Here is a 25,142-nt window from a genome sequence, read left to right as displayed (position 1 = left end):
TGGGGCTCCTTCCTGGGAAGTGCAGCCTCATTTTTCCTCCTGCTGCATCTGTGGCCTCCCTGTGCCTGTTCTGGGCTCTCCCCAGGCTGCAGCAGGTGCTGGGCTGCTCTCCCAGTCTGCGCTCCCTTGGTCTGTCCCTGCCTGTGGCACACATGGCCAGGAATGCTGGCTCAAGTTGGGGTTACAGGATTGTGAGAGTGTTATTTCCTGGTGTCTGCTCCTGAGAATTACAGCAATTTCCCCACAATTAATTCAGCAGTTGAGTTTGGATGTTCAGTTCTCTGTTGTGTGTCTGTGCTTGACTAGATAAAAGTTACTTGTCTTCATCTGTTTCAGTTGAAGATCAGCATTTTAAATTTGAAAAGCTGTCACCATTAGGCCCTTATTTCCTTGCTCCTGTTTGGTGCTGTGTCGTGTATCTTTTATCTTGAGCAAAGTATGTTTAGAGATGAGAATCCACAGAATACCTTTTTTCAGCAAAAATTATCAGGCTGCTACCTTTGTGATACACAGCCCTGGCCTCCTCCTCCCCGCTGGGGTGGATGTGCAGCATTCCAGTGACAGATCCTGGGGCTGTGGTCCCCAAAGTGCTCTGGGCACCTGCAACTGCATTTTTTGGCTTGTGCCTCTGAGTTCATGCAAAGCAGTTTGGGGTGTTCCAAGGATCCCTGTGAAATTTGCCAAATGTGGCCCTTTTGGAGCAGGGTGGGAGAGTGTAAGCAGTAATTACAGCTACAGTTCATTTGTGATGATTCAGCTGAAGGCAAGTGCTTTGCCAGCTCCCTTCCCCTCACTGTTGACCACTGGATGGCTGTTGGGATGGAAGATTCTGGAGGAATAACTAATTTTTCTGCATTTTACTTTCAACTAGCTGCCGCAAGCTCCAGAAACGGAGAGCCCTGTAGAGGTGTGTCAGCCACCTATATTTGTACACACACAAATATTGGTGTTTCACTAGTCCTAGTGGAGTGTCTTGTTGGTAAAAACCCCTGTGAAGTGTGTGTTCCTGCCTGGTGTTAGACAGTGGAAATAAGTAGATTTGTTAAAGTGCCTTAATCCAATACAGCATCAGTGTGGTAGTCTGAAAATATTAAAAAAAAATGTAAACTAATCCTAAGTCTCCTTCTTTCAGCCATTTCCTTTATTCTTTAAGGGTGGCACTGGGAGAAGTCTCCTCTCAAATTTTCCTACATTGGCAAAATGAGATTTCATTTTGGCTCCTAATGCAGAATTTGGTTTTCCCTTTGCCTCACATACTTAAAAACTTCAATACTTTAAGGAAAGGGAAGTTCTTAGTGGAAGCTTTATAACTCCAGAGCAGCTGATGTCCCATTTAAAATGCCCCAGTGGACAAGCTCAGGGTCACTACACTTCGTCAAGGCCACTGGTTGTAAGGGTGATGGATATGTGGAAACATGTCCTTCATGTGCATAAAGCAGATTATTTGCCAAACAGAAGGCAGGAAAATTTATCAAATCTTAAATTCCTTTGAAATTCGTGGGACATCCAGACATGGCATTGGTAGATTGTACAACTGGGTGCCAAATCAGTGCAAATCTAAATGAAACAGCATGGGAGTCTAAATCTGAGAGAATGTTGATTCTCTGAGCTGTGAAGTTTTTATAAATGTGAGATCATGTAGAAAAAGAAGTGTTTGTGATGGTTTAGGCCTTTGTATTTGTAAATTTTGTGGAATAGTGTTTCAATGTAACCTGAAACTCTGAGTGGTCATCGAATGGATTTGAGATGTCTGGGAGATGGCTCCTGGTTTCTGATGGGTCCCTTTATAGAGCTGTTATTCTACACCTTTGGAGATGCCTTAAAGCAGCAAAACCATAATGTGTTTCAGCTTTGCAAAGTGGAAGTTTCATTCCTGGAAGTGAATATCTCCAGTGAGAGGGGTTTGATTTGGAGACGTGCCCAGGGCAGCTCAGTGAGTCCCCAGTGCCATCCTGGCCATGGGGAGGGAGCCCAGGCTGCGCCAGAAGCCCTCCCCAGTCTCAAATGAGTTTCAGTGACCACGGTGGGATGTGCTGGGGTCCCTCACCCCAGAGTGTGTGTCCAGGGGCTGGGGACAGTGTTCTGTGTGTCTGTGCATGGGCATGCGTGGGCCGAGCCCCCCGAGCTGTGTGGAGCTGTGCCAGCAGGCAGAGCCCGAGTGTTTCCTGAGCACTGCTGGCACTCCTGCATGCCAGGGGCTGTGTGAGGGTGGCAGAGCAGAGGGCTCAGGGCTGGCAGAGGGCAGGTGTCCTGTTCTGGTGGTTTGTCAGTCCATCTCCCCCATCTCCCCCCTCGCATCCAGCTGTGACTCCCCAGTATTCCCATGAGTGCCAAGCTGTTGGTCTCTCTTGAGTGTTGTTCTGCTTTAAAATGAACTTTCTGCACGTGCAGCAGGAGCTTGATCAAACTCTACCCCAGAGGCAACTGGAGGACCATAGAAGGGTATGTACAGCAGTCGAGCACGTTCAGAACCCATCTCTCCCTTTCCCCTGTAAACAGTGAAGCCTAAGTCATGTAAGAAACTTGTGTGGTTAAATGCTGGCTGGAAAATCCAAAAAAGGAACCCTATGGACAGAGTGAGGTGCTGGAGCCCCTTCTCTGGGTTACATGGAAGGGACGAGTGCTTGGCTGCTCCAAATTGAACTCAGGTCCTGGTCTGGTCCATTCCCACTGTCCAAACCTTCCCTGTGGGTGCTGATCACTCTGCTGTGGGGTGACATCCATCAGTGCTGCTGGAGCTGGCTCCTCTGGCCACACCACCCCTTTCTAGCCAGCCAAGCTGCAAAAGCAGCATCCTTGGTCCCTTTCTCCATTTCTTCTGATCTTGCAGCTGGGAACGCAACAACTTATAACTGCTTCACTCTAAAACACGAAAGATGCTCTGTTTTAAAGCTTCTAGCAGGTTTCTGATATCACTTAGAGTTGTGTGTTGCATCTGCATTGCTGATGCAGGTACAGGGATATTTCTGTGTGACTAACTCTTACCTTACCTGGTGTGAATGCAGATGGAACTGGACGCTGTTGGGTTTTTCCCTAGGTACCATATTTGATTTTTCTGGTTTGTGCCAAACATCTGATATTTGTTTGCACACTGCCCTTGTCAAAGTGGTGCACAGCACTAACAGGATGGTTAAAGAGCTGTTCTGGAGCCAAGCATTGCAGCTGAATTAATTGGAACATTTCTTAAATACCACTTATTTTTTCTCCCTTCTGGTTTGATCACGTACTCATATTTTGTTAGCTGATACCATGGGTTTGGGTGAATTTGTAGGAACCAAAGCTTTTCTTCCCAGTTAGAGCTTGAAATGCTGGTGACTGTGTGTTGCCAGACCTGGATCAGCACACTCTGACTAGAAACAACTGCTTGATACTTGTTCCTGCTGTGTTTTCTGGTGATTTGCCTTGTTTTGGATACACAACACCTACAGACACCAGAGGTGCCTGTCCTGCTCAGGTCTCCACTCACCCCAACTATTTTGATCATGGAATAGAAGTCACCTCCTGCTCCACAAGGGGCCAGAAGGAGAATTTGGGGGCAGCTCCAAGAGCTTTAGTTGCCCTCCTGAGTTCAGGCAAGGTGGAGTTTGCTGAGCAGCTGTTCTCGAGGCTGGATATGTGTTATCTTTGTAGTAAGAAGTAAAAACCCCTGGTTTAAATGCCATTTGACAGGATGAGTGCCAGTTAGCTCAACAGAGGAGGAAGAAGGTGCTGTGAGAGCTCCCTTGCAGCCTTTTGTGTCCCAGGGCCCATCTGGGTGCCAGGCTGCCTTTCCAATCAGTGCACATGTCCAGGGAAGATGTAGTTCAGGGGGTTTTGTCTGGCTTGGCCTTGTTCTGTCACGCAGCCTCCCTCACTGCCAGGCTGGGAGCAGGGCGGTGGATCCAGCCCTGCCTCGTGCACTGAACACTCTCGTGTCGCTGTCTGACTCAGGAGCTGCTCCAGGACAGGGATTGCTGCAGCTCCTGAGCTGTCTCCTGCCTCTCCCACATGTTCTCTCTTTGGCCCAGGCAGTGATGAGAAGCGTGTGCCCCTTGGAGAAGTGCTCATCTCCTCCTGCTGTTGCTTCCACAGGAGTTTTCCTTTTTTTCTGCTGTTTGGGAGCTTTTGGAAGCAGCTAGTTGGAACACTGACTTTGTGTTTATTTTGCATCCTGTTCCCTGACACTTGCTCCCTCCCCATCTATCCCATGAAATGCAGCTCCTGGGCTGCAGCTTTCACACTGAGAATCCCCAGGAACCATTTCTAAGCTGCTGGATGTGGTGACAGGGTGGCAGTGGGAGCCCTGGCTTGAGCCCAGCCCTGTGGGCAGGGCAGAGATCCCTCACCAGCTCTGGCATGTGTTGGGCTTCTCCCTGTGGAAGTGATTTCTGACATTTGGTAAAGAACTGGATTATCAGATAGGCTTTTGTCTTTTTTGTTTTTTCTTTTGGGTTATAAGGATCTTTTGAAGTGACCTTTGTGAGTGCCAGCTGTGTATAAAATCAGTGGGACTGCAGCAGGGCTGGAGTTCTGTACAAGCCAATTAATGCACATTTATGTCGTTCCATTTACTTGTATTTTAAACGCCTCTTGTGAAATTTTAGAGTAAGACTTCTTTTTTATGACAGCTAATGTATTAAATGACATCTTGAATCTATAGTCAGACAACCAATTTCATTTGAAATACAACTGAAGAATCAATAAATTGGTGATGAGCACTTTTTGTGAATGGAACTAAAGATAAGATGCTTTAGTTCATTGGACATATTTTTAATAGGAAATTATTTTTGGCTAAATTCTTTAAAATTTATTTTTTCTGACTCCCCAGAAAAGCCCTTCCCTCCCCTTTGCAGCACTGTCCCAGGATGGAGCTGCTGTAACCACGCTGCCATTAGCAGGGCAGGAGCTCCCAGTGACAACAATCCCTACAAAAATCCCTTCATCCCTGTGCAGGGTTTGTGTGCTGGCAGTGCCTCCAGCTTTGTCCAGTTCCCCCGATCCCAGGGAATCCCTGTGGGGGCTGCAGTGGCAGCAGTGGGGTGATGTTCCCCTGGAGGTGTTGGATCTCTGCTGGCTCGCGCTGGGGCTGTGCCAGAGCTCTGGGGTTTGGGGTTGTGTGAGGAGCTGGGCTGGGAGGGCTGGCGTGACTCGGCAGCTGCCAGCAGGGAACAAAGAGCCAGGATCCAGCGGGATCGCTCGGGTTTCTGTTCAGCAGCTGATGGGTCCTGTCAGCTGCTGGTGGAGGGAATGGAGCACAGCCCTGCAGGGTTGGTGGCATGGCACAACAGGAGAGGTGTGAGGAGATTAAACTGTTCCTTAAAACCATTTCTGGTGTTCCTCTAATCCACCTCTTGATTTTGTTTTGGTGCTCTACAGATGCCACTCCTTTGCATTTAAGACCGAGACAATAGAACTTAATTAAAACGAAACTCTCGGAAAATTAAATCTGTCTAGAAAGCTGTGCACCAAACCTGAAGTGCAGCTGTCTGTGTGCTGCATGGGGGAACCCATAATCTTATTGAGCCCCTTGAAACCCCTGCAGTGTCCCAGCCCATCAGGAGCTGCTCAGTGGATTTCTCCAACTCTCCAGGGTTTCATTCCCCCTCCCTCACCACACGAAGGGTGCTGGTTAACAGCAGCCCTGCTGTCGATGAACACGTGTGGCTGGCTTGTTCGCGGAGCTGCCACGGTGATTTCCCTGTGCTCTTTGCGTGCAGGGCGAGGCCCTGAGGCAGGTTTTGGTGAACCGCTACTACGGCACGGTGCGCGCGGCCGGCCGGCGCGAGAGCCTCACCGCCTTCGGCAACGGGCCCCTGGCCGCCGGCGGCCCCGGCAAGGCTGCCACGGCAGGTAGGACACGCTCTGCTCCTCACGGCTGCCTCCCGAGGGCGTCTGGGGCGGGGGGTGTTCGCAGGGGTCCCGGGGTGAGGGAGTCTCGAGGTCTCTAAATGCTCACAGTGACCCCCAAGATGCGTTAGAAAGTCTCTTTCCCAGCCCAGCGCTTGAAGAAGGAGTCAGAGCTTTTCGTTTCTCAGTCTCAAGGTTGTTTGTTGTATCTTATCTATAAAACTCTTTCTCCTGTCCAGCCAAGATCCACTCAGCAGGACAGACAGAGGCACACTGCCTGCCCCTGGGCAGTGTTATCTTTTTATACTAAAAACTACACGTACAATATTTACCATAACTTCCCAATACCATGCCATGAGCAGGGACTCCTTCCACTATCTCAGGTTCCTCATTAATGGAATCACAGGATGGATTGGGTTGAAAGGGACTCTAAAACTCATCCTGCCATGATCAGGGACCCCTTCCACTATCTCAGGTTCCTCACTAATGGAATCACAGAATGGATTGGGTTGAAAGGGACTCTAAAACTCATCCTGCCATGATCAGGGACCCCTTCCACTATCTCAGGTTGCTCCAAGCCCTGTCCCCCTGGCCCTGCCATGCCCATGGTGTCGGTGCCATCCTGTTTGTCCTGGTCACCTTTACAGGAGGAAGCTCTGGCTCGAGCTCCATGAGCCGAGGGGAGATGAGCCTGGCAGATGTGCAGTGCCACCTGGATAAAGAAGGTGCTTCCAACCTGGTCATAGATCTCATCATGAATGCCACCAGTGACAGAGTCTTCCACGAGAGCATCCTGCTGGCCATTGCCCTGCTGGAAGGTGGGAACACCACCATACAGGTAGGGAAATGGAAAACTCCGTCTTGTGACTGAGCCCTGTCGGGAAGGGAAATGTTTATATGAAATCCAGGAAATTTGAGAGGGTTAAGGAGACGGGAGGGGAAATTATCTGAATGATCTTTGGCCTGTAATTAAGGGAAATATTAATGTCTGCCATGCAAAAGTGAACTTATTGGATGTTTGCACGGGCACTGAGTACGTGAGGTGTTTTTCCAGGGCAGTATAGAGGAATGTGAAATAAAACAGCTTTGTAGATAAGTTATTGACTGCTCTTACAAATAACTTAAGTAACTGTAATGTGCTCAGAGACTTTTACAATGAGCTGTTCAATTTCAGACTGGAATTTGACATAAGTGTTTGGTAAACTCCAGACCACCACCATTCTCCAGCAATCTCACTGTTCTTCCTTTGTGTGTTTTCAATAAGGATTAGGTTCCCCTACAAGAAAATTGTCCCTGGTGTGGATTAATGAACACACACCAGTGAGCTCTTACACTCCTCCAAATAGAAAGTAAAACCTTATTACAGCAGAACTTGCTTACAAAGATGATTGAATCTGTGATATCTTATTTGTTTAGCTCTGCACATGTTGTGTTTGCAGTCTGTCTGTGGGGCTGATCCTGACCAGTTGTAACTGATTGTTGTGTTTCAAACACACACTAGATCCCTACAGCAGCACCTCCTGTGTCCATGCAAACTTCTCCTGAGAAAACAGGGAATGTCTCTGGGCTCCTTCACTCTGTCTCTGTAATCAGTGCCCTCATTAATCCCCTGTGTATAAGCTCTGGAATGAGACTTCTTTGCAATGGATAAAATAGGAATTGAGTGTTGAAAATCCTGTGTCACCTTAAACTGCAATGACAGGATTAACATTCCTGGGGGACAGTCACTCCTTTAAGTTTCCTGCTCTTCTCTAATGTAAAGGAAGCTGAGCTTTCATCCTTGCAGCTCTCAGGGAGCCTCAGGTAACCTCTCACTGTCATGCTGGAAGGAAAAACAAACTGCACCAGCCTGACATGGAGAGATCCTTTGCTTGTCCTGGACCACAGTGCTAAAGGATTGGGCAGAGTCACTTCCACAGTGCACAAATCCGTGTTGGAAGCAGATTCCTTAGCCCACCCACTGCAAACCAACAGGAAAATCTGCAGTCCCTCTCCAAAGACACCCTTTTACCCAAAAGGGAGGCAGTTCATTTGCTTTGCTGTCTGTGAGCAGGAGCTGGCAGGCTGTGGAATAGCCCTGCGGTCAGGAGTGATGGATGGCTCTCAGGGCAGGGGCACTTCCACCCCACACTGTGCCCTGCTGCCAGGCCCTGCTGCACTCCAGCCTCTCCAACGTCCTTCCACAGCCAGAGTGGCTGCTTTCCATCCTTCCCAGGCAGGGATAAGTGCAGCCAGCAGTCCCTGGGTGCGTGCTCCTGCACGATGGGCTGGGAGGGGGCTCTGCTGCAGTGTGGGCTGCTTTTAAGTACAGAATGTTTTAGGAACCAAATGACTTGTGATGCCTACAGCTAATGCTGGGAGCTCTGAGGGCTCGGACACACCCAGCAGCTCTTACTCATGCATGCAAAGCACGAAGGGGATGTTATTGAAAATATCCCGTGGAGCCGTTGGGATGTGCGTGTTCCGTGCTGCAACACTCCATGGACTTCACAGCAAACAGCAAACAAGGAGCATGGTCAGTGCACAGACGTGTTCTGTGGCTTTCCTCCACGCTGGTTAAACTCCTGGTGGTAGGGAGAGAGTTCTCTGGTGCCTTGCAGTGGCTCCAGCACATGGGGGCCCGTGGGACGCTGGCAGTGGCAGCTGGGAACAGCCTGTCCTCAGCACTGTGAGCTCCCAGGAGAGCTCCAGTGGGGAAAACACCAACCACAAAGCTTGACTTGTGGAGAACAGCTGCCTCCACTCTGGGAATGAAAGCAAAGGTGGAGGCTTGCTCTTTAGTAAAATCATGAGTTCAGGGCTGTATGTCCCAGGGTAATTGCTGAGGGATGGGATGGCCAGCTTAAACTGATATCCTGAGACAGGGAACTCGTCACCAAGCTTTGCTGTCCCCTCATAGGAAGAATGGCTCACAATGCAGAGGGCCCTGGTGCAGCCCAGCTGCCCAGGAGAGCCGTGTGGGTACTTGCTAATCTGCAAAGCTGATTGGTTTTGTGCAGCAGCCTTTGGCTGTGACACAGTGAAGATTCACTGAGTGCAGCAAAGTGATGGTCTCCCCTTAGCAGGAATTCATTTTTACAAAACACGCTGCAAGATTTGGCTGCTTGTGGAAACAAGATGCACTTGAGAAAATTAACCTGATCCTTCCCTTGTGTTTTATCCCGATCTCTCTCTAATGTTCTTTGATAAGTTTTGCAGAGCGGGTAGGTAGGGCTTGGCAACCTCTGCAACTTGCAGAGTGAGTTTTCTGCAGTTCTTCTGCAGTTTCCAGTAAGTGCCAGTGCAAGAGTCATCCCCAGTCTCTGGACTAATAACTGTGTTCATTTTGCATCAGATGCACTTCTCATTGGGAAAGTCGACCTAGCCAAACCAGCCAGCTTTGTCTTTGAGGTCTAACAGAGTTTATCTTCATTTAACAAAATTTTGTTGTTATTATTAGCAGCTTTTGATTGATAGTGTTCCAAACAAGTTTGTTCTGTGCTCAGTTTGAATAATTTCTACTGAACTTCAATTGCCTCTATCTACAGGCCTTTGAGAATAGGAAAGTGGTGGGGTAGGGACAGGTTATGTAAAAAAGGCTCTTTGGCAGCAAAGCCAGAAATGTGTCACCCCTGCATGGCGTTTTCTTAACTGCAGGTTTTCACACGGGAAATTGATTCCGCCCGGAGTGCAGCAGAAGGTTTGTACCAACACACAGGAACTGGCACATGATGATTGTAATATGGTTAATAATGGGAGTTCCCAGGTAACTCCCATGAGCTTCAGTGGGAGAGCACATCCCCATGATGCTGGGAAGGGATAACTGCAATAGGTGTTGCTGTTTCATTAGGTGCAGGCAGGGCCAGTATTAAGGGTAGGCAAAGTAGGTGGTTGCCAACTCCAGCAGAAAAGCAAATCTCGAAGCGTTCCTTATTGTAATTGGTAGGAGGGATTTTTATTGTATTGTTAAGAAAATGAATGTGGGGGAGAAGCAGGACAAGAGAAAATGCTCCTGGTTCACCTGAGGAAGGAGGCTGAGCTGCTGGTGTGTGGCACCCTGGATCCCACGCTGCTCCGTGTTTTGCTGCAGGGGTGAATGTGAATGTGGCAAATTAGCTCTTCTGGGAAGGGCTTTGCCCGCTTCCAGCTCTCTGGGTGGAAACTTTCTGGGCTTTAGCTTTTGGAATTCGCTTAGAAACACTGTCAGGTTCTTTGGGAGCAGGATGGTGGTGACCTTGCGGTGGCTGTCACTCCGGCTCAGCAGGAGCCCTGGGTTTCAGTGGAAGCCTGCCCTCGTTTGCACAGAGACAGAAGCAGAGGTGGAACCACGGGGTCAGCACCAGACAACAAATTAACTTGACAAATGCTGCGACTCACTGAGCTGCAAATTACATCAACCCCTTTATTAATTTATATAACCCTGAGCATCCCCCTGGGGAGCGCTGGCTCAGCGCTTCTGAGCAGCCCTGGGGATGCCCCACGCTCTGCTCCAGAGGGTGAGGGCTGAGCCTGCCCTGCTCCCTGGTGCCAGTGCCTGGCTGCTGTGCTGGTGCTGCCTTGGGCTCACCAGGCCGTGCCGGTGCTGCCTTGGGCTCACCAGGCCGTGCTGGTGCTGCCTTGGGCTCACCAGGCCGTGCCGGTGCTGCCTTGGGCTCACCAGGCCGTGCTGGTGCTGCCTTGGGCTCACCAGGCCCTGCTGGTGCTGCCTTGGGCTCACCAGGCCCTGCTGGTGCTGCCTTGGGCTCACCAGGCCCTGCTGGTGCTGCCTTGGGCTCACCAGGCCGTGCTGGTGCTGCCTTGGGCTCACCAGGCCGTGCTGGTGCTGCCTTGGGCTCCCTTCCCCAGAGCAGGGAGTGCTCTGCTGGGTGCTGGTTCTCCTGGGCACTCAGAGTGCATCTCCTTGGGAAGGGATGAGCACTCAGTCCCTCCCCACAGCATGGCAGCAGGGCCAGGCTCTCCTGTGGTACAGCCAGTGAGTGACAGTGCAGGAAATTGCTGAGGACTGGTCCTGCAATGCTCCTCTCTCATCTGCTAAATAAAAATCCCATGTGCTGTTGCTCTGCCTCACCTCCAAGAGTTTCGGCTTCCCTGGGTCGGTGGAAGTTAATGGCAAGTAAAGCCCCTTACATAACACCTCTCCATGGAGACTCTGCTCCCTTAATTAGGGATCTTCTCAAAAGTCAGCCTGCGTGACAAATTACCCACACGCACATGTTGGTGCTTTCAGCCGGGGAAGGTAAAATGAGGTTGATGACATTGGTTGTTGCAGGCAGTGTTTGAGTGCTGCCCCAAGGTGACACAATGCACCTCTGCCACTTCAGAGTGGTGGTGCCTCGGTTCCCTTTGTCCACTGCTGTCCCAGAGGGTGGGAGTTGGCACACAAGGAAAAGCTGAATTTTTTCAGGAAGTGGGGTTTGCTCCTGGCTTTAAGGCATGTGAGCAGAGTTGCTGCTCTTTGCAGAGGATGATGGTGAGATGTGCTGCACAGCTGTCCCCCAGAGCTGGGGATGGGATGAGGAGCAGGGGCCACTCTGGCTTGAGGCAGCACTGATGAGAGTTGTGCCTCCATCCCAGTATGGCAGCAGTGAGTCAGTGCTGTGTGCAGTGGTGGCTTGGAGCTCACCAGGGTGTGTGAGGCTCCTTGAGGATGTGACAGTGCAAAAACCTTCAGGCTTTGAGCTGTTTTAACTCCAAGCTCTTTGGTGGAGAGGATCTGTGTGCCCTCCCTTGCGTGCCCCCTGAGGCTGTGGCTGTGCTGTCCCTGGAGCAGCTGCCATGGGCACAGAAATCTCAGCAGCCAGCTCCTCATCAGTCAGGTTTGCTAGAGAATTCTGGCCTCACACAGCTCTCCCATCCATTGCTCCATACTTGGACTCAGCTGATGTTTCTCAACATTTCTCCTCATGCCTTGCCACCAGCGAGGAAACTCCACCAGAATGAATTGTGGTCTCCTTTTCTGTGCCTCCAGCTGTCCAGAGATGATTGATTGTTATTATATAATTGCAGGATTGATGCACAAAAGGAATTGAATCCAGAGCTATGCAGTTCTTTGTGTTTCTGGCACTTGGGGGACACAGGGAATCCCAGAGCTGGGGGTACCAGCCACTGGTGCTGGTCAGCCACAGCCCTTGGGGTTGAGAGAGCAGAGACTTCAAGACAAATTTATGTCCTTCAGCTCATTGTAGCACTGGCTGTGACCAAAATGTCCTATTTGGTTGCAGGAACACTTTGTTTCTTTTTTCATGTGGCTGCAACTGCCCTGCAAAATGGGGGGAAAACTCTGCAAAACATTACAGGAGTACTGGTGGGGTAAGATGTTGGCTTAGTGACGCAATAGTGCTTTAATTTGTGGTTTGGACTTCTAAAATCAGATTTATTTATTGCAAGATTTGCAGCAGTCATAGATATCAGTGAGCACAGGCAGTTGTATGTAATGGCAAAGGCTGCAGAGGCAAGAATGTCTTTGGGTCACTAAACCTCTGTAAATAGCACTTGAAAACTTTTGATCATTGATAAAACAAGTCTTAAATTGTCTGTTTGCTTCTAACAGACAGATTTCTGTGATAGAGGATGTGGTATATTTTTTTACATTGTTTTAATGGTACCTGTTTAGGAAACCAGTGCACAGCCAGCAATCTCTTGGCACATGTTAAACAATCACCTGCCTGTGTCTTTCACTGTTTTAATGTGTTTTTACTCAAGATAAAACATACCTTTTTTTAAAAAAATTTTGATCGTGTCATTAACATGACATTAAAAAACCTGTTGATAAGAACCTGCATCATCAACTGTGGGCAGAGATCTTGTCCTTTTCTGAAAGAGCCCTGTCCAAAAGGGAACCTTGTGCAAATCCTGACCTTCTTGACAGTGGAGTTGCCTTCCAGAGGAGGCACAGGCCATGAGGAACCTCTGTCCTGATGCTCCACAGCACGTAAGGAGATGGGAGCCAAGCCTGTGGGAGCACACCCATCTTCTCATATATTTTGATGTATTTAGCACAAAATAAGTCTCAGTGTCCCTCAGCTGTTGGGTACCACCATGTTCAAAACAGCCCAGCCCTCCTGATAATGCAGTGTGAGGAATCCTTCCTGCAGGGAGGGTTCTGTTTTCATTCAGGGCACTGGTGTGCCCAGGTGAGACTGAGGCTGGATGAGGTGAGATGGTGACAATAGCACCTCATCTTTGCTCCTGAGCTGCAGCTCCTGCTGCTTCCTGAGGTGTCTCTGGGCCATCAGTATTCCTGGAGCAGAACATCCTCCAGTCTTTTTTCCCAAAGAGAAGTTTCCTGCTGGATTCTGAGGTGCCCATCTGTGTGGTTGAGCAGTGTAGGTGGAAAAAAAGGAGAAGAGGCTCTAGCTCAGGGTTCAGCTGTGCCTTGGTGGCCTCGTGGTGTTCATGGCTGGGTACCACCTCCTCTGTGGCACTCCTCTCAGCATTCCACTGGCATCCTGGTCCTGCAGGGAGCGAGCAGGGAGGTAAATCAGGAATTCTCCCAGTTCCTCTCCATGGGATCCAGGTCCAACATAAACTTTCAAGATGATCCCTAGCAGGATTAAAGTCCTCCCGGAGCAGGCAGAGGCAAAGCTATTCAGCAAAACAAGGTCATGCTGCCTTTTTTTTGGTAAGCACAGGAATCAACAAAGCGCTGTTATATAACTTCTATTTATATCCCACTTGCTCACTAGCTGCAGGCACACAAGAGTAGCTGAGAAGGGAATTTAATGAGCTCTCAGGGCTTGCTCACCTTCCAGAGCGGGTAGGAGCCAGCTTGTTTTTGAAGTGCGTCAGCAAATGAAACTGGTGGTGGGTGGGTGGTTTGGGTAGGTGGACTGACTTGTTGCTATGGTTTTCTTTAATTCCTCTGTCTCTCAAGGAGATCTTACACTTTTTTTTTTTTCTTTTGGGGAGTCTGCAGACTTCCTTGTTTCTCACACCTACACAGCACTTGCTGGTTCGGTGGGGAATGGGATCTGTGATTCTGCCATGGGGTATGGGATCTGTGATTCTGCCATGGGATATGGGATCCATGATCCTGCCATGGGATATGGGCTCCGTGATCCTGCCATGGGATATGGGCTCCATCTTCCTGCCATGGGGAGTGGGATTGATGATTCTGCCATGGGATATGGGCTCCACGCTCCTGCCATGGCTGAGCTGAGTGACCCAGCCCTGTGTGTTCCCACAGGGATGCAGGAGGAACCCAAATCAGCAGACAGACCCTGAGTCTCCCAGGCTCCCAAGGCCATCTGTGAGCCCAGACCCCACAGTGCTGTTTGTGCCTGTTGTTGCCCACTCTGCCTCCACCAGTGTCACCTCATCCTTCCAAGGACTCAGTGGCTCTGGAAGGGTGTGAGGGAACTGTCTCTGTGTGAGATTTGTTCTTGCTTTCTTTTGTGAGATGACTTTAAGTTGCATCAAGATTTTGGGTGTTGCAGTAGGAGAACATGCAGGATACAGGGGCTCTTCCTGATGTATTAGTGCTTCTGGTTTCATTTAAAGCTGGCTGGGATAGGCAAGCATTTCCACAGGTCAGGCTCTGTACACTCATCACCCCCAAAAAACATTCTCCCGTAAGAGGGCAGAGCCCTCAGCAAAGAACAGAGCTGTGCAGGGTGGAGAGTGGATGCCCATGGCAGGGAGAGTTTGTCTTATTTGTGGAAAATAGAGTTGGGAAGTCCTCCTTCTGCTTTCAGGACAAAGTTTATTTTACAGTTTGCAAAAAAAAACAGGCAATTGAGGTGTTCTGGCAGATTTTCCTTATGGGTTTATTTCAAACTGTGAAGTATGTTCAGTGTGAAATATTTCAGCTGCCATTTCCTTAAGCTATGCAAGACTAATGATATCCATCACTCATGCCCAAAGTGATGGATCTCCAGCGAGCCAGGACGTACGAGAGATTGAGAGAGAGAGAGATTAGTGATATTTAAAATAAATAAATGAGGAGGGACCGAAAGCAGAGTTAGGTTGGAATTCTCTGCAGTGGAAGCCCTCGCAATATGTTTAGGCAGAATGTAGAGGGTTGGCACTTGTGCTTAATTCAGTGCTTGTGTTAGTGCAGTTCCCCTTAAAATGTGGCTTGTTTGAAGTAGTCCAGCTCTAAGAAGTCATCTGGGGGTGGCAAACTTCCTGCAGAGATGAAGTAGCACACAAGTTTTGCATTAGTCGTGCTGGCAGCCTGGCTGGATAACCCGAGCGAGCTGAGGTCCCTGCAAGGATTTCTCTCTAGTGTTGGAATAAAATGTCCTGAGTGGAAGCCAGATCACTGAGCTTTCTCCTCCTTCTGGAGGGACTTTCCTCTCTGCAATCGCCCTGGCTCGCCAAGTTCCCGGGGTATTTTCTGCTCACTGGCGTTAGGGAAACGGGGAAGGAGACAACAGCTAAAGCAGTTTGCTGTAATTGCTGAGGTGCTTGCTGGGGCTCTGCTTTCCCTGGTTTCTGGGTAATCAGAAGCCTGTTTTGCTGGGGAATTCTTTGGGATGCGTTGGGATGGTCTGGCAGGGCTCGGTGCCTGATGAAACATCCAGGGCAGGGTGCGGCCCCGGGAACGCTCCGAGCTCCGTGGGCTGACGGCAACCTCGGGCTGGCTCCTGCAGCCAAGGCTGCCTCAGGCCAGGCCACCCCTCCTGGGGAGGAACACAGCTCAGCAGAGCCTGCCCAAACCTGGGGTGTGCTTCAGCTGCTGCGTTCTGCTGCTGCTTCTCCCAGGAGCAGTCAGACAGCCCAGCCTGCAGCGAGGCTGGGGTGGGACGTCAAGCTGTTCCATGAGGAACAACCCTGGTGTTCCATGAGGAACCATCCCGGTGTCCCACGAGGAACAACCCCGGTGTTCCATGAGGAACAATCCCAGTGTTCCACGAGGAACCGTCCCGGTGTTCCACGAGGAACCATCCCGGTGTCCCATGAGGAACAACCCCGGTGTTCCACGAGGAACCATCCCAGTGTTCCACGAGGAACAGCCCCGGTGTTCCACGAGGAACAGCCCCGGTGTTCCACGAGGAACAGCCCCGGTGTTCCACGAGGAACCGTCCCGGTGTTCCACGAGGAACCGTCCCGGTGTTCCACGAGGAACCGTCCCGGTGTTCCACGAGGAACCGTCCCGGTGTTCCACGAGGAACCGTCCCGGTGTTCCACGAGGAACAACCCCGGTGTTCCACGAGGAACAGCCCCGGTGTTCCACGAGGAACCATCCCACTGTTCCACGAGGAACAGCCCCGGTGTTCCATGAGGAACCATCCCAGTGTTCCACGAGGAACAGCCCCGGTGTTCCACGAGGAACCATCCCGGTGTTCAATGAGGAACAACCCCAGTGCTGTTCCTGTTCTTGGCTGGCAGAACCGTCCTGACCTGGGGGCAGAGCCAGGTGACAGGGCAGGGAAAGGTGTTCCCAGTACAGGAGCAGCACACACAGCCCAAAGTGGCGAGGCTTTCAGAGGCACGAGCTAGAAATCAGCTGCCTTCAGCTTCTGCTTCTTTTTGGGTCTTTTTCCCATTTAAAAATCCTACACTGGGCACAAGCTCACTCATCATTAAATTTACTGTGGATTAGTTACATTTAGAGTGGATTAGTTACCTGGGTGTGTCCTCTGTACACCTTACACAAAGGTACCAGGCTGCTGTGCTGTGTGGTTTCACTCTCCACAGGACAGATGTCAGTTCTTCTGGCTAAAATCCAATTTGTTACCCACTGCTGGTATGAGAGACATGTTAAGGAGCATTTGTCCCTGCCCTGTGGTTATCCTGCCTCCATAATCCTGCCCCCCTGAACTGCTGGGGAGTTAGCTGAGCTTCTTTTCCACTCATCATTAGAAATTTTGTATATTATGTATGTCAAAGGTCTTAGAATTAAATGTTAATGCCAGGAAATGTGCCCATCCTTCAGTGATTTATTTTTTCTTAATGTGGTTTTACAATCTAGCTTGTTAATGATTTGCAATATTTAAGAACATGCCAAAAAATACCCCCCACAGAAAATTATATTAATGCTGAATAAAAAGTCAGCAAGCAAAAATGGTATTTTCAGTTTCGCACGAAACGTTAGGTAAACATTTCACAGAGTATGTAAATAGTCAGAAGGGAAGAGGAGACCAAGTTCCTGGGAATAACTACAGAAAAGACACAGGCTTAAAAAAACATCAGTGACTGGAAGTTAGGGGCATAAAGAAGAGCTTAACCACATGTTTCTAACAGTTGTTAACCACTGGAACAGACCATAGAGATGTAGTTCATCATCTCTGACACTTGCTCAAGAAAGACAGGATTATTTTCTCAACAAACACATGAAACACAGAGTCAGTGGGGGAGCTTGAGGGGCTGCTGGTGCTCCAGGGTGGGCAGGGCTGTAGCAGGTCAAGGTCCTGCAATTGGAACTTGGCCCTTGGTTTTTCTTTTCCAGAGAAATCCATCTCTGGATTTGCAGCTCTTCTTCTGCCTTGTGTCATGCACCAGGAGATCAAGTCACAGGTGATGGTGGGATTTACTTACTGCCCTCCTCTGGCCCAGGGGCATGCACTGGAGGGACTGAGGTGCAAGGGGGATGTCCTGCTGGAGTCCCTTGGGAACAGAGTTGGGTGATGGAGAGGATAAAAGGAAGTTATTCACAGGTTTCCTGGTAGCTGGTGTTTTCAGTTGATCTGCTCTGTGGTGCTTTAGTCTGGATGTCAGGAGGAGCAGTGGTGTGGCTGCTTTTCTCCTTCCATCCCCTTGGAACAGTGACCATCAGTGGATGTTTCAAGGGGATGGAAGGAAAACCCAGCTCAGGCATCTCTGTGCTGATGTGCATCACTGCATCTGTGCAGGAGGTGGTTGGTTGCTCCCTCCTTAGAAATGATGGAGGGCTCTGTGGTGATGTCCTTGCTCACAGTGAGTATCTGTCCTGTCAGACACTCTTGTCACGAGGGGTGGGTCTGTGTTTCCTCCTGAGGCTGTGTAATTCATCACCATCCCTTTATCCAGCCGTGGCTCCTGTGCCTGGGAGGTTGCTGTGCTCTGGGGATCAGCTGGGCTTCCCTGGGCTGGGGGCACTTGCAGAGCTCTTTGCTGAGCCTGGGTCTGTGGGGCAAACCCCCCAGGCTGCTGTGGCCCTGCCATGGCTCCTGTGCAGGGCTGGTGACTTAACAGACATTAGCAATGCAAGGTTGAGATAAAATGCAGTTTCACAATGTGGGAATGCCAGAATGCTTTGGGTTGGAAGGGACCTTAAATATCCTCTACTTCCAATTCCCTGCCATGGGCAGGGACACCTTCCACTAGCCCAGAGTGCTCCAGCCTGGCCTTGGACACTTCCAGGGGTCCAGGGGCATCCATGGTTTCTCTGGGCACCCTGGACCAGAGCTTCCTCACCCTAACAGGGAAGCATTTCTTCCCAAAATCCCATCTAACCCTGCCCTTGGCAGTGGGAAGCCATTCCCTGTGTCCCTCCATGCCCTTGTCCCAAATCCCTCTCTGGCCTCCACTGCCCATGTCTCCAGTACCACATGGAGCTGTGTCTCCACCACCTCTCAGACAGCTTTTTCCTACTGGGACAGACACAGCCCCTGCTGGTTCCTTATGGGACACAGTTCCCTCCTGCAGCAGGGTTTAGGAGCTCCCAGACCCCAGTGTGATGGTGAGTGGGCCCTCAGGGATGGCTGGTGTCAGATGCTGCAGTGCCAGGGCTGTGTTTAAAGCTCTGTTCCTCAAAATCCCGCAGGAGTGTGGAGGTTGGCTGTTCTGTTCCTCCACGCTTGCTCTTTCAGCAGCCCGTGGTTCCATGGTGGTGTCTGTACACAAGCCAGGACCCCAGCAGACGGTGCTCTAAAATGGCCACTCGATTTCCGTTTTAAAAAGGGAGAGTTCTCCACTTTCTGCTTGGCGGCTATATCCGTAAATAAGATTTTAGGATTTCTGTCATAATTATCACCACCCGTTACCTGCTCGAGCGCAACTTGCAAGATCACACCTCTTAAAATACAGTATCTTTGGGAGCTGGCATGTGGTTGATTCATATGTGTGAAGGTGTTAGGCATCCTGACCTAAACTGAAACAATCATTTGGTGACACCCCTTCAGTGTATGCACAGCATGCACAAAAAGCTTTACTGGAAGTGCTCCTTTCATTTGGGGTTTTTTCTCTGAAGTGCAGTGGAAACTCAGTTAAAAAGCTTGAAAAGACGACAAAAATCAAGTCTGTCAGCAAGAAATAATTACTCTCATAAAAGGTATTTCTTTGGTGTGATTCATTAGAAAAAGGCTTTCCTTCAGCACAGCTTCATCACAGGGAAATTCCTCCTGTCTGGGCTCTGCAGATGTGACAGTCAGGTCATGGCCATCGCTTCCTGACAGCCAAATTTTTCAGAGCGTTTGGCCTTTTTAGAGGCTGTGGTTTCTGCTGGTCTATCTGTAAATTATTGTTGTTGTTACTATTGTAATCTTTGTAGAGTGAAATTTCCAAGATGCTCCTTGGATACAAACTCTTCCCCTCTCTGTCCTTGCAGCCACCAAGTCACTGAGTTAATTCAGGCTTGGCTGCCTCAACCCCCCAGTTATTGAGGGGTTGTTGGTCAGCCTCACCCCCTTCACAGGGAAGGAGTTCTTGAATATCCCTAATCTAAGTCAGCCCTCATTCAGTTTAAAGCCGTGGGAAAACATTGTGAGAAAACATTCAAATTGCTGATACAGAGTCTTGTATTAGATATTTTTTGTTGTACCAATGCTAATAAATGAACTGGGCACACCACAGGCCCAGCAGTGTTTGGGCAGAGGGCACAGAGTCCTGCAGGGCTCTCTGGTGGGTGTCAGGAGGGGGTACTGCTGTGACTGGGTTTGGGATGTCTGTCCTGGGTTATTCTCCTTGCCCTCCTCTCTGTTAATACCAGAAATAAACACAATCTTCAGAGTTTACCTGAGGTGCTAAGGGCAGGTGGGAGGTATTGCAGTGGTGGGAGGGATATCTCCTGAATATTGACCACGTTCTTTAAATAGCCATGCTGCTGCTCAGGCTGTAATCAAAGGCACAGCTCTGGGAGTGTTCAAAGTCACTCCGTGTGTTCTCCGTGCAGCTGCTGCAGTGATCAAAGGCAGCAGCAGCCACGGCCCCGTGTGCTCCACAGCAGAGCGGGCAGGATATATTGCTGTTCCCATTTTAATTTGTTTTTTCAATAAATCAGCCTTCATTCCTATTCATCATGTAAAGCTGTTGGATGGCGAGCCGCTGCAGAATGCTAACTAATTTCATAATGCTCTGCATAAGGTGACCCACTTACAAGTTCATCCTTCAGTCGTGTTTAAGCTCTGGTCCTGATTTATGTAACAGCATATTGGTTTCATCAAGAGTTGTCTGATCACTCACTGTGTTGGCTCCTTCTTGACCTGTGCATGATTTGTATTCTCCTCGATTTTAGGGAGAACTTTCTGTCTCTGTGCACATATGTGCAGAAGAAGAGTAATAAACCTTCTTAAAAGTAGTCAGTGCTTTGAGTTTTTCTGTCACTTAAAGATATATTAGAGTGGGAACTAAAAGCAGTTTTAAGGAGCCTCTGCAGGCAGGGCAGGGGAAGCTCAGCACGAGATGTCCCTCACAGCATCGCCCTGTTTGTGCATTTTTGGACTGTGATTAACATTGGCTTTTGCCTGCTGTGAGTCACAGTCCCTTGGATTTGAGGGTGGGAAGGCAGGACAGTTCTTCTTCTATATTTTGCCCATACCCTTTTGTTTCTGCACTGATAATCAAATTTTAGCGAATTCCCTTCTTACCGTAATTCCTGGTACTTACCTTGTCTCCCTTGTTGAGAGTGAGGTGTGCTGCCCAGTTGTATCAGGCTGGTGTGATTTATTGCCCTCACTCCTCTTTAAACCTGCATTTGAAGTTGTTAATGAAGGATTTAACCAAGCTGAGACATTGGAGCTGCCTCACCATAAACTCCAAGTTTCCATTGCTGTGAGTTGCAGGTTACTGACAGCTAATGGAGCTCCCAGTCCTGCAGGATAGCCCACAGTGCAGAAAGGTGGAATTGTCTGGATTCAGACTGTGTGTGGAGCTACAGATGCTGTTCCTTTTCTCTTGTAGCATTCCTTCTTCTGCCGACTGACGGAAGATAAGAAATCTGAGAAGTTCTTCAAGGTTTTTTATGACCGCATGAAAGTGGCACAGCAAGAAATCAAGGCGACTGTCACAGTCAACACCAGTGACTTAGGAAACAAAAAGAAAGATGAAGACTCGGACAGAGATGTCCCCAACAGGAAAAGAGGTAATCCCCAGTCATTCCCCTTCTGAACTGACAGGGAGTGTGTTTTGAACTCATTTCAATTGATGCAATAATGCTCTGATCTCTGATCCCACAGAGCAAAGTTCAGAGATCAGTGGTGCCCTGGCTCAGGATTTCGAGAGCTTCATCCCCTCTTCATCCATTTGTGAGGTTGTGCTATTGAAATGAGGAAAAGCCTTTCTGAGCTGAGACTCTGCTGCCTTGTCTCGTGACAAGCTGCCCAAATGTGATCTGTAGGAACAACCCCGGGCTGTGGGTTGTGGTCAGTACCTTCTCTAACAATAAGTGAAGAAATCCTAATTTTGTTCTGAAGCAGGTCCTTTTACCATAACTCCTACTCGTGCTAGATGTGTGTGCCCTAACCAATTAATCCCCAGATGTGTAACCCTGCTGTGGTTGGTGTACGAGGTGTGGAGTGTGGCACGGGCCCCTCACCTACACTAAACGTACTCACCAGGAGCTGCTGCTCATCAGCTGGGCCTGCGGGTGAAGCTGCCAGGGGACCGTGTGGACAGATTTCCTGGCCCTCCTTATGCAGCTTGCCTGAGGGAGGATGTGTGCTGGTGTGTTGCAGTGAGGGAGCCCATGACCCAGATCACCGAGGAGGTGCGGGACCAGCTGCTGGAGGCGTCGGCGGCCACGCGCAAGGCCTACAACACCTACCGGAGAGAGGCCGACCCCGAGGAGCACTACTCGGCCGGGGAGGGGGCCCAGGCCGCAGCAGACAAGAGCAAAGATGAGCTGGAGATGAGCGCTGTCATCTCCATCATGCAGCCCATCCTGCGCTTCCTGCAGCTGCTCTGTGAGAACCACAACCGGGACCTGCAGGTACCGCCTGCTCTGGGCACCTGTGCTCAGGGTGCCTGGTGCACCCGCTGCTGCCACAGCATTATCCCTAACCCCAGGCCTTTTTAAATGGATTATGTGACCAATTATTCTCCTTCGTCTTGATGTTAATCCAAAAAAAGTGTACTTACACCTTGCTGGGCTGATCCGAGCAAATCCAGTTATCCAGTGGTCTTTGAAGGGTACATGCATTAAAGGTGGTGGGATCAACACTTCTTGGGGCTTTTAAAAAGTATATGTTGAAAGCAAGCAGGTGTTGTACTGTGAAGTTACTGATTTGCTTTTGAGAGATAAGGGAAAGAAACAAAGAAAAATGATGTAGGAAAATGAAGAGGACCTTGGGACTTTGGTTCCAGCAGCCTTCAAGATTAACTTTCCAGTAAGCAGGTTCTCCTGGATTTTCTTGGATCTGTTCATGTGCCTAGCTAGAGTTGAACACATGGTGAAGGTGTCAGGAAAGCCTCAGCTGGAGGTGAATCTGCTGGGGGACACAGAGGGCAATGAGAAGGATTTCTAAGTTGTATCCACACAGGAGGAGCTAGGCAGAGATGGGTTTGCCGTGGGATGGGGACAGACCCTGGTGACAGGGGACATGGAGAAGGTCAGGGAGCTCAGTGCCACCTTCAGTTTGCCCCTTACTGATAGGACTGGCCTTCACCAACCCTACATCCCTGAGACCCTGGTGAGGTCTGGAGCAAGAGAGTCTTACCCTTGGTGGAGAATTGGGATGGGAAACATCTAAACAAGCTGGATGTGCACCTGAACAAGCTGGATGCCCCTGGCTCCGTGTGGAATTCTGGCTCCAGTCCTGGGTTCTGAGTCCAGCAGGGAGTCTCAGAGGTGACCATGGGGCTGGAGCATCTGATGGGCAAGGAGAGGCAGGGGGAGCTGGGAGAGGTCAGGCTGGAGAGGAGCAGGCTCAGGATCTCTCCCCATGTGTGCAAACATCTGATGGGGGATGTGGAGAGGACGGGCCAGGCTCTGCTCCAGCTGCCTCGTGACAGGGGTTGGAGCTGGCAGTGTCCAAAGGTCCTGGCAGCCTCGGTGTCCTGTGCTGCCCTGGGACGTGTTTGTACAATTCAGGGAGCCCAGAGCAGGTTCCCCTTCACAAAGGGGCTCTGATTCAGATGATTTATGTTCAGTGCTGCCGGGCTGGGATGGAGGAGCTGGTGAGGCGCTGCACAATGTGCTAAATGCCCTGAGAAAGAGCAATAATTGCCTTGATTGCCCATTGTTCCGTGGCCGGCAGGAGCGTGGGACCCTGTGAGAGCTTGGCAGCGCTGCCAGGTCGCTTCCTCTGAGCGGGAGTGCCCCGGCAGGGCAGCAGTGGGATCCCAGCTGCACAGAACCCTCTGGGAGCATCTCTGAGCACCCAGGTTACCTCCATCCATCAGCCTTTCTCTGGTTCTGAAGGAAAAGAGCCCTTTGATGTGTGTTTTGTCAGAGGATTCTCGTGCCGCTGGCGGTGCCGCTCCGTGGCGCGGTTCCAAACCGCACGCGCAGGATCCGCTGCTGCCTTTGGCCAGCACCCGCAGCTATAGGAGCGCTCTTGGATCCCAGCCAGGGCAGAAACTTGGCCTCAACAATCCCATTTCCCAAACAGCAGGTAGCTGTAGTCAGCTCTGAGAGAAAAAGGGATTGCTTTTTGTAGCAACAACAAAGAAAAAAAGGTAGAGCGGCTTTTCCAGTGTAATCCTCTTTCTGCCCGCCTGCCTCGAGGTTTGTCCTTCTCCCTCAGCCCCAAAGGGAAGGCACAAGTGTCTGATCCTCCAGAATCTTGGTGTCTGCAGCTGGTGCATGTAACTGAGCTCCCTGCAGTCGTGCCAGAGGACTCGCTGCCTAAATGTCCCAGGGAAGGGCTCTCCAGGAATTGCACATTACATTTGAATGAGGGAGTTGGGATCAGCTGCCTGGTGCAGGTGTGTGCTGGGCACCCCCGGCCTTTCCAGGCTGATGGGCAAACACAGGGCAGTGCCAGTCCTGCTGGAGGAGCTGCTGTGCTGAGGAGGAGGAGGAGGATGAGGTCTCTGGGTGCTCGGGCAGCTGCAGTGCTGTGCCCTCTGCATCAGGCAGCCCTTCCCAGCACAGCCCCAGTTTGCTCCATGTGGGTGCTGTTCCACGGGGCTGGAGGAGCTGCAGTGCCCTCCCCAATGAATGCAAGGGCTGGCATGAGCAGTGGGTGCCTCCCAGGTGTTCTGGATGGAGGAGCTGCAGTGCCCTCCCCAATGAATGCAAGGGCTGGCATGAGCAGTGGGTGCCTCCCAGGTGTTCTGGCTGGCTCTGCCGTGGCTGCTGCTCCTGGGGCAGGGTCTGCACACCCCGGGTCATTCCCACAGGGAGCAGTGGGCTGGCACACTCAGCACTGCAGAGCTGTGTTCCCGCCCTGAGGTGCTCTGGGGGACTGAAAATGAGGAGTTCACTCTGTCCTGGCTGAGACAGCAGCAGACACTCCCTGGGGCAGTTTCTCACAGTGCACCAGGGGTTTGCTTTGTACAATTTTTTCCTTCCCCTTGTTTCAGCCTAGCAATGTCTTGTGCCTCATTCCTCTTCTCTCCTTGCTGACTGTGGGTCAAGCAGCTCAGGTACAGGCTTAGCTGCAATCAGAATAAATGCTGTGCTGCAGCCAGGGAGCATTTTTACCTCCTCACTTTGGGTATCATCCTTTCATTTTGCCTTTTTTCCTGGAGGGAAGGCACGAGCTCCAATTTCTGTAGGATCAACCTTTTTTGCATTCTGACAAGTTAATCAGAAGTCAGGATACTAAATGAGCAATCAGCTGAAATGTGCTGAATCACTGTCACCTTTAGTCTGCATTCATAGACAGCGTTTTCCTTTTTTAGCTTCGCCTTCCATTGAATCTGCAATTTCTCTCTCTGTTTGCCTTAAAAGACTCATTAGTCTGACTCAGGCAGAGACAGCCAGGGACAGTGCAGCTCTCTGGGCTGGCAGGAAAGACCCTGCTGCTTCCCTACTCCATGGCTCCTGTTCCTCTGAGGGCTTTTTCACCCTGGAATTGTTGTTACCTGCTAGAATTAAGCTAAATAAGAGTTTTCCTGCTGAAACTTGAAGGAAAAGCAAGTGGTACTGGCTGCTAATCTTTGCAGCACTGCTGGGAATGCAGTGGCAAACAGCATCTGAATCACTGGGAGATGGGTTTTCATTAGTTGTCCTTCAGTTTTGGGTGGGTTTGGTGCTTTTCTTCATTTGGAATATAGGAGAAATAACAGCAGAAAGCTGTTAAATCCACAGT

At 50.2% G+C, this 25,142-nt stretch overlaps 1 protein-coding gene across 1 annotated transcript in view; it reads left to right on the top strand.

Annotated features, from left to right (window-relative positions):
• Positions 1 to 25,142, top strand: part of ITPR1 (inositol 1,4,5-trisphosphate receptor type 1) — a 160,142-nt gene that overhangs the window by 98,448 nt on the left and 36,552 nt on the right. Inside the window, exons 40-45 of the mRNA XM_064723957.1 lie at positions 872 to 907; positions 2,395 to 2,442; positions 5,697 to 5,829; positions 6,474 to 6,664; positions 20,848 to 21,028; positions 21,621 to 21,874. Of these exons, the coding sequence (XP_064580027.1) occupies positions 872 to 907; positions 2,395 to 2,442; positions 5,697 to 5,829; positions 6,474 to 6,664; positions 20,848 to 21,028; positions 21,621 to 21,874 (843 nt within the window). The remainder of the gene's footprint in view (positions 1 to 871; positions 908 to 2,394; positions 2,443 to 5,696; positions 5,830 to 6,473; positions 6,665 to 20,847; positions 21,029 to 21,620; positions 21,875 to 25,142) is intronic.

This window comes from Zonotrichia leucophrys, chromosome 12, assembly GCF_028769735.1.
Source record: "Zonotrichia leucophrys gambelii isolate GWCS_2022_RI chromosome 12, RI_Zleu_2.0, whole genome shotgun sequence".
Classification (NCBI taxonomy): domain Eukaryota; kingdom Metazoa; phylum Chordata; class Aves; order Passeriformes; family Passerellidae; genus Zonotrichia; species Zonotrichia leucophrys.
The sequence above is the reverse complement of the archived record's forward strand: the minus strand, read 5'-3'. Positions and strand labels throughout refer to the sequence as shown.